Source organism: Pelmatolapia mariae, linkage group LG23 (genome assembly GCF_036321145.2).
Source record: "Pelmatolapia mariae isolate MD_Pm_ZW linkage group LG23, Pm_UMD_F_2, whole genome shotgun sequence".
Taxonomy (NCBI): Eukaryota; Metazoa; Chordata; class Actinopteri; order Cichliformes; family Cichlidae; genus Pelmatolapia; species Pelmatolapia mariae.
In genome coordinates, this window is record NC_086246.1 from 546,107 (window position 1) to 561,281 (window position 15,175).

General features: G+C 45.6%; 1 protein-coding gene across 1 annotated transcript; it reads right to left on the bottom strand.

Moving 5' to 3' along the window:
• Positions 1 to 2,245: 2,245 nt before the first annotated feature.
• Positions 2,246 to 3,218, bottom strand: LOC134620512 (probable Bax inhibitor 1). The gene is made up of 2 exons (XM_063466710.1): positions 3,180 to 3,218; positions 2,246 to 2,974 (listed from the first exon to the last, which is right to left on the bottom strand). Exons 1-2 carry the CDS (start codon positions 3,216 to 3,218, stop codon positions 2,246 to 2,248), a joined length of 768 nt encoding a protein of 255 aa, XP_063322780.1.
• Between the last annotated feature and the right edge of the window lie 11,957 nt (positions 3,219 to 15,175).

A 15,175-nucleotide genomic window follows, 5' to 3' on the forward strand; every position in this document is an offset into this window, starting at 1 on the left:
CCCTACAGTGGCGATGTGCGGGTTTGACGTTTGTTCTTGCTCTGGCTTACATGGACCTGTATCAGGCTTAGTAAATTTAACAGAATGTAATGTTCAACCTTAAGTGACGTTGTTACTTATTGTACATTTGTTGCTTAGTACAGTCTAGGAGAGTGTCTGTTTTATTACGCTATTACGTTAACCTCACTGCAGCCATACACTTCCCTGTAGCTGCATTTACACCGGGACGCTGCGCTTGCCCCAGGACTCAGGCAGTCAAAGGCAGACTGTTGGATTTCCAAGTCTTCCAACAGCGGTCAAGTTGTCACAGAGAGGAGTTGGTGTAAGTTTCCAAGTGCGTCTTTGCACATTTTACAGTTCGAGCTTGATCTACAAAACTGTGATTGATATTATACGTTTCTTGCCTCAGTGTCACCAGGATAAACCCAGACAATTCTGCCCAGCTGTTGTGCATGTCCACTGAGGGGGTTAGAGGCAAGCGGATGTTATCGTGCTGGGAAAGGTGAGCTAGGTGCACACGCTGAACCTCGCGCGAGTCTGTCCGATGTGCAAAATACATATTGGTAGAATGCTTATCTCATGGACCATTCATATCTGACAACGTTCCTTCTCACCGTTTGTTTTGTAGCATAAACAGAAACGAGAGTCACATGTTTGAGTGCCTGCACGCACAGCCGATCCGTAAACCATCCCCACCTACCCCTACAACTCCCTGTACCGGGTGAACGGTACATATCCGAGGCCGATGAAATGAACTGTGAGCTGTGTTGACTTGTCTGTTCCCTTTTGTTGTAACCATACCATATCTACAAAGGCATTACATCGCAATGTGTGAGCTGACGGTTCAATGTGTCTGTGACAACTCTTATGTGTAATGACGTCTGTTTTGTCATGTGGACGGTCGCTGAAATAAAACTGTGTACACAATCTTATGTGCAACCAACCATGTCTATGACTGTGTGTTTCACAACAACACTGAACCACTTACCTCTTTCTAGTCTCTGCTAAAACCCCACCCATGGTTAAACTGAATACATAAAAAACCGAACCCCTGGTTCTACGTTCACCGGCATTCGAACAAGTCACACCGTCATAAGCAGACATAGGAGTTTTGCAGAGGATAGCACCATAACACGAATACACTGAGATGAACCCGACCGGACAGCTAGTGCTCTTGGACGGTGCGCACTGATCAGCAACTTCTAATGCAAAACGCCAGGTCTACTTGGACACGTTCGCAGAGTTTGCCAAGACGGTCGAGCCGTTTACTGTAACTTTCAAAGTCATGATGTCTGACTTTTGTCTGTATAGACACTCGCTGACTGCTACGGGGAACATCAGCTGGTGTTTGGCTATGCTCCGTTACATGCAAGAACGCCCCATTGACCATGCCGAGTGCGCCAAGGATTTTTATGTCACCGCCAGGACAATTGCAAGGTTTGTTGACAAGTTACACGAGGCTTCGGGCGATCCCAGATGCAAAGGCCACGACAATGCGGGATTGTCCGAAGACGATTACGAAATTTGGTTCACCCTTGAAATGGACCACGACTTCACGGTGAGAGTCAAGGTAGAGCCTACTGCTAAGTGTCCCAGCGAGACCGCTCGCATCTTGAGACAAGGTGTTGTGGACATCGACCCAGTCTGGAATATCATGATGGAGGTAACGGGCTATATCTGTGTATGAATGTGAGCGTGAATGAATAATGTCATTGTAAAGCGCTTTGGGTGCCTTGAAAAGCGCTATATAAATCCAATGCATTATTGTCATTATTATTATATCTGCCTATACGCTCTGGACGCAGAGCTAATGGCCTCCGATGCGGCTGACAATGCTGAGAAGCAAACTGCCTCCAAGAGCACGGACACCGCAGCCAACCGAGCCATCGCCGAGCCCGACGACACCACCAATGCATTGCGGCTGAACCAAGCTGCCTCTAAGAGCACCGACACTGATGACAAGCCAGCCATCGCTGAGCCCGACGACATCAACGTATTGCAGCTTAGGAATCACAAAGTCCTCAGAATGCCGGCTAACGCGAGACGCGGCGCTCTGCATTAACCTCCTCTCTAGCATAACCTTGTTCACCAAGCGTACAAACAACTCACATAAAATGTTGTAGTCTTTGTTTATTGTCAACAATAAAACAATCATGAACAAAAGCATGCAACATTTGTGTTCTTTCAGGCAATGTAACAATACAGCACACATGCACGCATTTCACACGTCGGTTGTTATCATCTTTCACAAAATACGTTCGGAGAACGTCTTCTTGTTCTTCTCCTTCGTGGAAAGCATGATCAGCAGTCTCCTAAAAATGCTAATGAAATCCATGAACAAGGTCACACAGTGCCAGATGTAGTCCTTGTCCCCGCTCTCTGCTTTGTCGATAATGAGCTGAGTGTCAAACAGGACAAAGCCGCACATGACGAGCAGTCCCAGGTATGTGTTCGCCTCAAACAGAAGCATAGATCCGAAGAACACGTTCGTCAGATACACCAGTAACAGAATAGAACAGCTGGACATGAGTGTGCCTCGGAGGAACAGGTGGCCCCTGTGTGTGTCGTACAAGGCGCTGAGAGTGAAGCAGATGAAAATCACAGAGGTTCCCACGAAGGCGGTCGCAATGACATTCAGATCGACAGCGATGACACTGTCCAGTATGGGTCCAAGGCTAAAACCTGTGAGCAATGCAAATCCTTCAAGGAAAGCAAGTCTTTTCCTTTCTGTCTCAGGGTTATGGGGGGTCACGGCAAACCAGATAAAAAACCCCAGTGAGGAGAGGGTAGCCACCGCAAGACCGATCAACAACCCCAGGACTGCGAGGGGGGACACCGCACTCACTGTAACCAGGCGTGTGTCCAGATAGATGTAGACGTAGGACCCGACAGCAGCCAGACACATGTGGTGTCTGAAAACACAAACCTGTACATATATACAGGACTGCTCCTCTGTCACCGAGAGAAGTGTTATCTGCAGGGCAATGGCAAACATATGACATAGACGTCACACGTTTCTTGTGATTCATGTTTATTGTGGCACACTGCACAAAGCGGCAATCGTAGTACATAGGAAACATGGCAGGATGTTATATTTGTCTTTCCGCGGCGTTGCTGATACACACTTGTATAAGTCCCTTCTTCTGTGTACGTTGTGTTAGTGTGTACATTCAACATACCCGGGGACGGAAAGGCGGCCTCTGCTGGCCGCGCACCATAGAGCCTGCGCGAAAATGCAGTTATTTCAACTAGGCGGATCACTGCCAGGAAGGAGAGGCGTGGCTCGTCCGGGATTGCCCTTAGGGCCGTGCGCAACAGGGTAGTGCGTTTTAAAAACGCACCCCCTGAGGCCGTGATGGTGTTGATGATGATGATGATGATAGTGATAGGGTGTGGGGGGGTCGCTAGGACCCCCTCGGGGCATATGTGTTATGATGATGAATAGTGTGGGTTGGGGGTCGCTAGGACACAGTTGGTGCACACGTACACTCGGCACTCGTGGCACAGGATCTTGGTCTTGACGTCTTTGCTCCTGGGACACACGCGGCACCTTTGCCTCTTGACCGGAGAGCAGTCGTGCGGCGTAGCATCGGCGGCGGTGGCGGTGGTGGTATGAGTAGTACGAGCAGCAGCAGCAGTAGTAGCAGCATCGGCATCAGCATCATCAGCCTCAGTAGTAGTACCTCGGGCAGCGACTCGGCCTCCTCCTCCTCCTCCTTCTCCTCCTCCTCCTTCTCCTCCTCGCACTAACGCCCTGGCTTCGATCATGGGGCGCGCGAGCGCTTTGCCCAGCCGCTCGAGGAAGAGACTTCGTTTGTTGAGCTTGCCCGCCATCCAGTCAGGGTGAATTTCCCTCCAGAGCACGAACGCGTTACAACATTATAAAGGGCCACGGGCCAGCTGCAGGTCTTTCTTCTGCAGCTGTACATGCTCATGACCTTGTCCGGGTTTTCGATGCCTCCCTTGGTGCGGTTGTAATGCAGCACCAAGGGAGGTTTGCCACCTCCGCCGTTGCCGCTGCTGCTTCTGTTGCTGTTGCTTTTGCTGCTGCTGCGGCTAGGCCGGGGCTTGGGGCCGGAGGTGGTGGTAGCTAGGAGCGGTGGTGAGGAGCAGCACGTTCTTGTTCTTTTTGGCCACGTAGGAGAGGATGATCGTGTCTGGCCCTCTTCCTCCTCCTCCTCCTCCTCTTCTCGGTCCCGCGGAGCCGCCGAGTACTACGGATTCCACGGAGCCCACGGCCCTGCCCTTGACGCAGCGCAGCTCTCTGGGGATCTCGGGTCTGTTCGCTCGCAGAGTGCCCAGCACCGTGTGGCCTCTTTCGCGAAAGAGCATGTCGGCGAGCTCGTGCGAGTTGAAAAAGTTGTCGCACGTGACGTTGCGTCCCGGCGCCAGTCCCTCGGTGAGGTCCACGACCACTCAAGTGGCCAGGTGCTTTTCGGGAGGGCCGCGCTTGTCGGGCTTGCCGGTGTAGACCTGCATCTTCCACGCGTAGCTAGAACACGCGTCGCACGCCACCCATATCTTGATCCCGTACCTGGCCGGTTTGCTGGGCATGTAGTGTCTGAACGGACACCTTCCTGATAGCGAGAGAGAGAGAGAGAGGCAGACGTAGAGGGAGATAGAGAGAGGTGTGGGAAAGTGGGGAGAGATTGGGGCAGAAACGGACAAAGAGACGTGAGTTTGACAGAGAGCACACGTGAAAGCGTGGAAGATAAAGTCATTTAAAAAGCACAAACGCAGAACCCAACACAAATACAACAAAGCAAGCTAGCGTTGTCATCGTTCCCGCTCCTCTTCCTCCTCTCATCCCCGAGTCACGCACGCACACAACACACACACAACACACACCACGTACGTACCACTGAACGGCACCAGTCTCTCGTCGACAGTGACCTCCGGTCCCGGGCGGTACATGGCGGGCAGCCTCGCGCACCACTCGTCCCACACGGCTCTGATGGGGGCCAGTTTGTCGTAGCCGTGGCCGCCCTCACCTCGCCTGGCTCGTCTGGCCTCTCTGTCGTCGAAGCGCAGCGCGCTCGAGTAAGCTCGAAAGATCTTGAGCGCCATCGCGGCTCTGAACACGGACCTGCCGCTCTCGGCGTCCCACAGGCTCTCGTAGGCCTCTCGCCGGGACCTGTACATGCTGGCGAGCACGAGCAGCCCCACGTAGGCCCGGAACTCGACGCGGCCCATGGGCTTCCACCCATCAATGGCGGGCCTGCGCCTGTCCGCTTCCAGGTTGGTCATGGCGATCACCGAGTCCTCTATCTCTGGCGGAAAGTAGGCCATAAACGAGGAGGCCTCGTCTCGCGCCGCCGACACGGCCTCTTCGGTGGGGCCTCGTCCTCGCAGGTTGAGGTCGTCGTCTTCTTCTTCTTCTTCTATTTCTTCTTCTTCTTCTTCATAGTCTGTTTTCTTCTTCATCGTCATCGTCATAATCATCAGCGAGGACGTCTTCTTCTTTTTCTTCTTCTTCTTCTTCATCGTCATAGTCATAATCATTGGCTACATCTGCGTCACGGGTGTCACCGACAGTGCCGTGGCCGCGATCGCGTCCAGGATCATGAACGCCACTTGCAGCATGGCCGGCGTTGTCCTCTTGCCAAAGCTCCCAAGTCCCCCTCCCCGGTTCAGCGGCTGCTTCTTCCTCTCCCTCTGGGCGGTTCGACTCGCCTTGCGAGCCACCTTCCTGGCAGAGTTGCAACGCCATTTCATAGTCGTGCTCCTCTTTCGCCGCATACCTATGGTCCGCCACCCCATCGTTTTCGTCCTCCTGATCCTCCGAGTACCGCTCCTCCTCTGAGAGCGTTCGGGCTGTCGAGTCGTTATCCCCCTCGGCCTCTTGCTCTTCTTCCTCCTCCTCCTTCTCCTCCTCCTCCTCAGAGTTCTCATGCTGCTGCTTCTGCTGCTCTTGGTCTTCCTCGACCCCTAGACCGTCACAATAACAGAGCGACCGGAGCCGACCCCGCGTACACCAAACGCAATGTTGACGGTGATGTTGATGGTGAGCAGGAGGAGGAGGAGGAGGAGGACGACGATGACACCACCGGTGAAAGCGATCCGCCCGTGCCGACCTAAGTGCTCTTTGGGTCCCACGGTCTAGTGCGTGACATTGTCTTTGTCTTCTTATTTCTCGGTGGCACCTTGTTGTTGTTGTTGTTGTTGTACGGCGCGCGCTGGGACACCGCCTCTGTAACCAAACCCTGACACACTCTTATCACTTTGGCGCGCGACACGCTGCGCTTTCGTCGGCGTGTTTCTCGATCCCCTGTGCCCGTCTCTCTCTCTCTCTCTCTCTCTCTCTCTCTCTCTCCCATCCCCTCGGGGGGGATCTCGCGACCCCAACCGCCTTCCTCCCTCCGCGGGTGGGAACTGCATCCCCCGACCCCGCCGCTCCCCCTGGCGGGAGCATCAGGATTAACCACTTCAGATCTTCGTCTTGATGCATTCTAAATCATCCAGGAAAGTAAATCTCCAAAAGTTCAATCTGTTCATCTGGACGTAGCGTTTTGTGGGAGTGATTGTTCAATCAATGGTGATGGGAATTTGCATAATTATGATTAAGGAACTGACCTCACAGCCCATTGTTCCTCAGTGGGCTGGTTTCAGTCATTATGCAAATGTACTGTTTATAAGGTTTGGGGAAACCTGCAGTCAGCTGAGACTGAAGAAGTCACTTGGATGAGTGACGAAACGTTTCTCCCACAAAACGCTACGCCCAGATGAACAGATTCAACTTTTGGGCACTTCAGATCTTGCTAAACAAAATGCTCTTGCCTCAGTGGCAGCTTCTCTCATGAATTGCTTTGCTGAAGGATCCCAGATCGCTGGTACAGTTAGCACCCATGTGAAGTCAGAGGCTGTGAACTTTTTCTCTGGGTTGGCATTTATGATTTTCAGTGCATCTTCCTTCAGATACCACAGTGCTGCCGTAAACACCTTAAAGGCTGTCATTGACTTCCCATTTGCAGCTTTAATCATCACATCTCTGTTGAGTTTCTGGAGATGATTGACAATGTTAGCTTGTATGCATGCAATTCTGAGATTGTTAGTTTCACTAGTCTTGAAATAATGCAGGTGAGAGGCCAGTCCACAGAGATTTTTTTTTTTTTTTTTTACGTGGACTATTTTAGTCCATGAATCTTTTCACACTCTTAACTCTGACAGAGCCATTTCAATGATACCCAATGATTATTCTGTTTAGGTCTGTCGTTCATTTAGTAAATCTTAATGTCCATAGACTTGAATACTTGATTGCTTAAATTGCAACAATCGTCTGCAATTTATATTAGGAAGACCAGTAAAGATTTCTGCTTCATTGATGATCCAGGACAAGTTAACAGTCCGTAACAATGCTGAAAAACAGACAGCCATTCACATATACATTCACATCCATGGACTGTGGGAGGAAGCCACAAAACGTCCCCACAGAAAGACTCCTAGCTGTCCAGTTGATTAAAATCCAAGACTTTCTGGGGTCGTCTTATCAACAGTGTTAACCAACACACCACTATCCTGTCTTCAATTAATCAGACATGTTTAAAGAATCTGTTCTACCGATTTACGTGATTGGAATTCGTCCTATTCAGTGTTTGTAGAACATATGAAGAGAAGAGATTTTTAACTTACTTTACTATAGAGCGCCATTTTAAAGTTTTCAAAGAAGTAGTGTTTCTTTGCTTCTTCTCCATGCATGTTAATATAAGTTGTTTTGCTTTCATAACCAAACTGCAGAAATTCTTCATGTGCATCAAAAAGAATACAAGTTGGAGTTTTTGGGGTGTCCAGTCCATGCTCTTTTCCCCATCTCTTAAAAAAATGGTTCAATTACTTTCCCTTTGGGTCCAATATTGAAGGCATAGCCACTGTATGCTGTGCCAAAATCTATGGCTATGATACAGTCAAGTGACTCATTCATTGCTGAAACTAACCTGGCAAGTTGAAGAGATGAAAAAAAGCTCAAGTGCGAATAAGCAGCAGCCACAGAGTATTTATTCTTGTTCTTAGCCCCGCCCCATTTTTGTTCCTTTTTGCTCATAGTGGCCATGATACTTTTCAGCACAAAAGACTTTAAAAAAAGGACAACATTATAAATTCACTGATATTGATAAATAAAGGGTGAAATGACTACACATTCTAACACTATGACAGGAGCTATATACAAGGGCAATATTCAATTACACTGAGATGTGGGCTAAACACTATGGCGGTTACAAAGACTGAGAATTGACATGCACAAATGAGATACTGTGGCTATTTACACAATGGCAAACTAAGAGACTATAAACTATGATGTGTGGGCAAAATAGAGTGGGTAGTTATGCTAAGATTAGTTATCAGGGGGAAAGAGTCCAAGAGCGGGGACACCGGCAGGAGTAACTGGAGCTCGCTGAGAGGGGCAATCTGAGATACTGTTTGCAGGCAGAGGCACGCAGGAGGAGGAGGAGGTAATTTTTGTGATTAGTGGTACTGATTCGAGAGGCTTACAGTGTGCGCAGGGAGGCACACAGGTGGGGTGAATAATTCCGAGTGGAAGAGGAGATGTACAATAAAGTCCAGCGACCGGGTGTACTTGATTGTAGCCTACACCATTAAAGCAACTGTAATGGAGGACTGAATGTCCCGTGGATCACAACTAGGCACATGAAAAACACAAGGTAGGTAAAGGCAAGGATTTCTAAGCAAGACATGAAAATTAGCCGACACCAACCATGGTTAGTGCACATTCTGGCGGAGAGTTGTTGTCAGTGCTGGATTTAAATGCTGCAGCATAATTAACTCCAGAAGAGACGAGCCCTAACTCCGCCCTGGAGAGCAGGTGCAGCAGACTATGGAAAAACACTGGCACTCACCCGGACCATGACACATTTGAAAAACTTGACTTTAATTGCCATGTTGCAATACAGGTGTATGAAGACTGAGGGATTATCCTTTTATCCCTTGATAGAAATATGGAGCACATTCATATATGGGATACAGTTAGGTTTAGACATGGGCTGTCCACCATGGGCTGTCCACCAGTGTGTCCTCTGTTGTTGACTTGGCTGTCTCTGACCACTACTGTGTGTTTTTTAACATCACCGGTTTTATTCAGCGGGAGACCTCGGTGCGAACTGTGAGGAGGCGCTTTCTAACCTCTGAAGTGGCTGCAAATTTTACCAGGATTTTAGACGAATGCCTCCCTGTGATTCTACCTGCACCCTGTGATTTAATTTTTAATCATTATAACCTCAAACTGAAGAAAAGCCTTGACTCGGTTGCTCCACTCACCACCAAAAAGATTAACGTAAAACGTGTATCACCCTGGAGAAACGAAGAAGTCAAAAAACTCAAAAGAAATTGCAGGGCAGCAGAAAGGAGATGGAGGAAAAAAAAATGAAATCAACTATCAAATACTTTGCGAGCAACTTAAAATTTACAATAATACACTAAGGAATTCAAGAAATTCATACTTCGCCAAAATAATCAGTAATAACAAAAATAATCCCAAGGTCCTCTTCTCCACCATAGATCATTTATTTAACCCTGATTTTAACAGCTCCCAAAGAACCCCCATAGACTCACTCTGTGAGCAGTTTGCAGACCACTTCAGGGGAAAAATCAGCTCCATCAGATGTGATATTTTATCTTCTCGTGTTATGATTTTAAACACATCTGAAGGCTCGATTGTACCTGAGGAGACACTGGACAGCTTTGTCCTGGTTAATGCTGACAACCTTAAGAAAGTTTTCTCCACAGTGAGACCCACCACATGTCTTTTAGATCCAATCCCCTCTCCACTTTTTAAAACACTTTATGGATTTTTTGAAGCTGAGCTTTTATACATGATGAATTGCTGTCTTCAGTTGGGTGTCTTCCCTGCTGACTTTAAAACGGCGGTGGTGAGGCCCCTTCTGAAGAAGAGCAATTTGGATTGTAATGATTTTAATAATTACAGACCTGTATCCAACTTACCATTCTTAAGTAAAATTTTAGAAAAACTTGTTTTTACTCAGATTAATGATTTTCTGAATGATAAACAGATCCTAGAAATATTTCAGTCTGGATTTTGGGTGAACCACAGCACAGAGACCGCTCTCCTAAAGGTTTTAAATGATATTAGATGTAACTGGGACTCCCAAAAGCTCTCAGTCCTGGTGCTACTGGATCTAAGCGCAGCCTTTGATACAGTAGACCACACTATACTTTTAAACAGCCTGAAACACATGGTGAGCCTCTCTGGTGCTGTACACAACTGGTTCACTTCCTATCTCTCAGACAGAACTTTTATGGTGAGTATGGATACATGCTCCTCTAAGATCCATAAAATGACATGTGGTGTGCCTCAAGGGTCGGTTTTAAGCCCTGTACTTTTTAATTTGTATATGCTCCCTCTTGGAGGGGGTCATCAGGAGGCATGGAGTGAACTTCCACAGTTACGCTGATGATACTCAGCTGTATATCTCTGTGTCTCCTGATGACACCAGACCAATGGATGCCCTTTCTAACTGTATTTTAGATATAAAATCTTGGATGGCAGAAAACTTTTTACAGCTTAACCAGGACAAAACTGAAGTTTTAATCATCGGTCCTGAGGCTCAGAGAGAGAAACTCTTGTCTAAATTACAGGCATTTTCACTATGTCCTTCACTACAAGTGAAAAACCTGGGTGTTATTCTTGACTCTGAGCTTGGTTTTATCCCACATATTAAACATGTAACCAAAATTGGATTTTATCATCTAAAAAATATAGCCAGAGTCCGCCCTATTCTCTCTCGGGCCAACACGGAGATGCTGATGCATGCTTTTATTACCAGTCGCATTGATTACTGTAATGCCCTGCTCTCTGGTCTCCCCAAAAAGAATATTTCACCATTGCAACTTTTGCAAAACTATGCAGCTCGTGTGCTGACGAAGACCAGAGGGCGGGCCCACATTACACCGGTTTTACAATCGCTGCATTGGCTCCCCGTGTGTTTCAGGATCGATTTTAAAGTTCTTTTATTGGTTTTTAAATGTCTTAATGGTCTTGAGCCTTCTTATCTTTCAGATCTGCTTTTACCATATGAACCCTCGCGGACCCTGAGGTCCTCTGGTACTGGCCTTTTGATTGTCCCTAAAGTCAGGACACATACTCACGGAGAGGCAGCTTTTCAGTGGTATGGTCCTCGACTGTGGAACAGCCTGCCGGAGGAGCTCAGGGCCGCAGAGAACGTTCATGTTTTTAAAAACAGGATCAAGACCCACCTTTTTAATTTAGCTTTTAACTAACGCTTATTTATTTAATGCTTATTTATTCTATCATGTTATTCTATTTATATTATTCATTTAGTTTTACCTAATACCTATTGATTGTATTCTTATTCATTTTTTATCTTCTTACTCTGTTTATACTTATATTTATATTATATCCCACTCTTATTTATTTTATCTTTTTATCCTGTTTATATTCTTATTAGGTCATATCTCCAGTGTTTCCTCGGAGGGGGTTCTCTGCACCGGGGCTGTGATCGACCGTGGCTGCTGGGGCCCTGTGGGTCCTCTGAGCCTGGCTGGGTGGCTTCTTTGCCTCCCTCCTGCTGTGTGCCCAGCCTGGAGGCTGCGGTCTGTGACCGGCTCCCGGTGCAGACGGCTCCCTGTGATAGTGTTTCCTCACTTGGCTAATGCGTACCCAGCCCAATTTTACTCTTTAGGTGTGTGTGTGTGCGTGTGTGTGGGGGGGGGGGGGTGTGTGTATCATGACCGCTTCTGTTAATGACAGTGCGGGGAATGAGTGGGAGGGTGGGGTGCTTTTAGGCATGTAAAGCACTTTGTGCTACAGTTTGTTTTGTATGAAAAGTGCTTTATAAATAAAGATTGATTGATTGATTGATTGATCATGACCTACACTGGATGAATTTGATGTATTTACCTACATCAAAGGCCCTTTATTCTTTGCTTGTGTCTCACATGTTGGGACATGGCTACAGCATCTTTCTTAAAATATTACGTAATTTTCTGTGGATTAGCAGGTTCTAAATTAAATAAGTAACAACAGGATTCTTGCCAGGAGTAGAACCAGGCATCCGTAGAGGGATTGTGGCTTAATCAAATGCACTTTTTTCTAAAACTACTTCCCTACTTCCATGTTATCACATGATTTTAGGGTGTTAAAACACCTTTATCTTCTATGTGAAACATTCATGATTTGGGCACACACGAATCAAGCCTCAGGGGGCCACACGATAATGCAAGCTTAAAGGGGAGATGAAATGCTAAACATATAAAGGCTAACTCACACCTTGAGCCCTGCTCTTAAAAACTGACATAGATGTAATTCTGTCTGTGATAGAGTCAGGGTCTAGGGTTATCCCAGGTCATCTCAGCATAGAGTTATAGGTGGTTAGGTTTAGGATTAACCTCAGGGTTGGGCTTTAGGGACTAGGTTAAATCCAGCACAGGTTTAAAACCGGTTAAGTTTATGATTAACTTAAGGGTCAGGATGTTACCTCATGAAATGCACAAAGAGGTTACATTATGATGATGATGATGATGGTAACCACAGCAACAATAAAAAAAACAGTAATTAGAGACAACTATATATATATTATAGGGACTTTATGCCCTTTAAAAATATTTTTCATTTAACCCTTTAGGGTGTGTAGTGTCTAATTTGGCAATCCAGACTCTCACTGGAGAGTTTGTGAGCATAAAATTAATAACGAGTAATGAGAGTGACTTCAGTAATACTTTCCAGGATTTCTATGTTAGGTAAATTGCCCAAAATATAGTGCTAAGTTATGTTGTCTGTAGAGGGGTTGGGAAAACTTAACTCCCTGTTAGGCTGTTTCCAAAAAGTGATAAACGTAATTAGGCCCTTTGATCAGGAAAAGCTAATTATGTCTGTAGTTAGCAAACAGTAGTTTTTGAGGGGGTCAGTTAATTAGTTTAACTAATAGAATTAGTTAAAGAGGGGGAACTGTTGAAGTTTAAATTTACCATCTTAAATGTTTACATGCTGATTACATTGCTTTATATAAGAAAGGTCTAACTCTGAGTACACTCTGTGCCAAAAAGTACAGACAGGAGACTGCATGCTTTAGCAGCTAGAATGAAGTGAAAGTGCAACCAACTAGGCTGTTTGATCGAAACTTAAAGTGTGGTGTGACATGAGAGCAAGTATATAAATACCTAGGCTTCTGTTTGTGCAGACCTTGGGTTGTGTGTTGTGTGCTAAGGTCTCCATATCCGCATATGTAAAATAAAGATCATTTTATAAAGTAAAAAGACGACTTTTGAGCCGTGTCTTTATTGGCCCAAAAGAATCCGAAAGACCTGGAATTTAAGACTGTATTCAAACAAAATCTCCTCTGCTGTGCTGTCCATCTGGGATTTGCCTGTATCACTGTGACCTTTGACAGATTCCCAGGCATGTGATAGGAAGTTTTTCTCCAGATATGTGTGTTTGTGTTCTTTTTCCTTAACACATTATACCTGTGCTGGGTGAATCTGGTCAGGCGTGTTTTACCTGTCTCACCAACATACTGGATGCCACATTTGCTGCATGTAATCAAATAAAAACAGATTTTAGAGTGTGAAGTACCTTTACAATGTGAGAGGAACACACTGGCATTTGAAAAGCTGCGCAACCATTTTTGATGCTGAAAAATTTGCCCCTCGTCTCTGAGTCTTGGCTCAGAGAGAGGTGAAACTTTTCCCTTGATGAGGAAATCCCTCAGGTTTCTGTTCCTTCTAAAGGCAGCAATTACCTTATTATCCCCCAGCATTTGGGTTTTCTGGACAAGAATTTGAAAGTGGTTTTTAATCACTCTGACCAATTTGCACTTGATGGGGCATATGTGACAATCACAGGCAGAATAGGAGATAAATCAGCGGGTTTATTCTGTATGAATTATTTAAGGCATTTCCTTAGAAAAGAGCAACAGTACCCTCTAGTGGCGAGAGCTGAAAAGAGAATTTGGTCGCTACTCTGAAGTCAGTTTGCTGGGTGCAGATTCTATAAAATCATAATAGTTGGCACTTAATCAAACCAGCAAACGTGTGCTTTGGATGAAAGCTCATTTTAAACAACAGAGCATGTGTGTCCTTGGGTTTAAAAAATACAATTAATTTACAATTTATGGGTCTGTGAGAAATTTGGGCCTTTGAAAGTGGTTGTATCCAAAAAGTCAATTGTGGTTTTGTTAATTGTAGATTTGAGTTTGATTGAAGCATTATGGTTATTAAGAGTGTTAAAAAAGGTTTCAAAATCATGTTCAGAATGTTGCCACACACCCCAGATATCATCAAGAAACCTGTAAAAATGTAATGTCTTTTTTTTTTTTTTTTTTACATATTTTGCCAGGGCCGCAGTTTCCCATTCAGCTATGAATATGTTGGCATATGCAGGGGCAAATTTCTTGCCCATGGCCGTCCCTTTTATCTGCAAAAAGAAGTCCCCGGTAAATTCAAAGTCGTTTCTGGTAAGATAAATTTCTAATAATTTTAATAATTCTTTGTATGGCCTTTTTTTCTCCGGATACCTATGGAAAATATTCCTAATTGCATTGATTCCTCCCTAACACCAATGTTAGTATAAAGGCTATCAGTATCAATAGAGGAAAAAAAAATGATTCAGCGGGCACTTCTATTTGTTTCACCTTTTCCACAAAGTCATATGTATCTTTAATGTAGTTGTCACGTTTTTATTTTGGACAAGGGATTTAAGAAATAGTCCAAATATTCTGCTGTATGGTAAGTTTCATTTTCACAGTCAGACATGATGGGATGGGCCGGGGGGGGGGGGAGGGGGGCATCCCATAAATGGTACAGATTGCTTAGCCGGGTCTTTGTGGGTTTTGGGCAACAGGTAAAACAGCCTTCCTCTTGGCTCAGAGGAGCCTAATAAATAGGTTTTTGTTTCAAATTAATGAATTTCTTTTGATATAAATTATTGATTATTTTCTCCACAATAGGTAATGTTTCCAAACAAATGGGTTTTCTTTAATTTTGAATAATATGTAGTATCATTTAGTTGTCTGTAGCCCTCCTGCAGATACTGATCTCTGTCTAGGATGACTACAGAACTCCCTTTATCTGCCGGTTTTATAATAATTTGTTTGTTTTCTCTTAGTTCTTTTAGAACTTTGGTTTCTTCTCCCGTCAAATTGGGTTTGATGCGATCAATATGAAAATGATTTTGAAAATATTCATAATC

Excerpts from the sequence above, each read along its gene's own strand:
- LOC134620512 (XM_063466710.1), bottom strand. The coding sequence starts at position 3,218 with ATGGTGCGCGGCCAGCAGAGGCCGCCTTTCCGTCCCCGG. Across the intron at positions 2,975-3,179 it reads GGCCGCCTTTCCGTCCCCGG|ATAACACTTCTCTCGGTGAC; the intron begins GTATGTTGAATG and ends ATTGCCCTGCAG.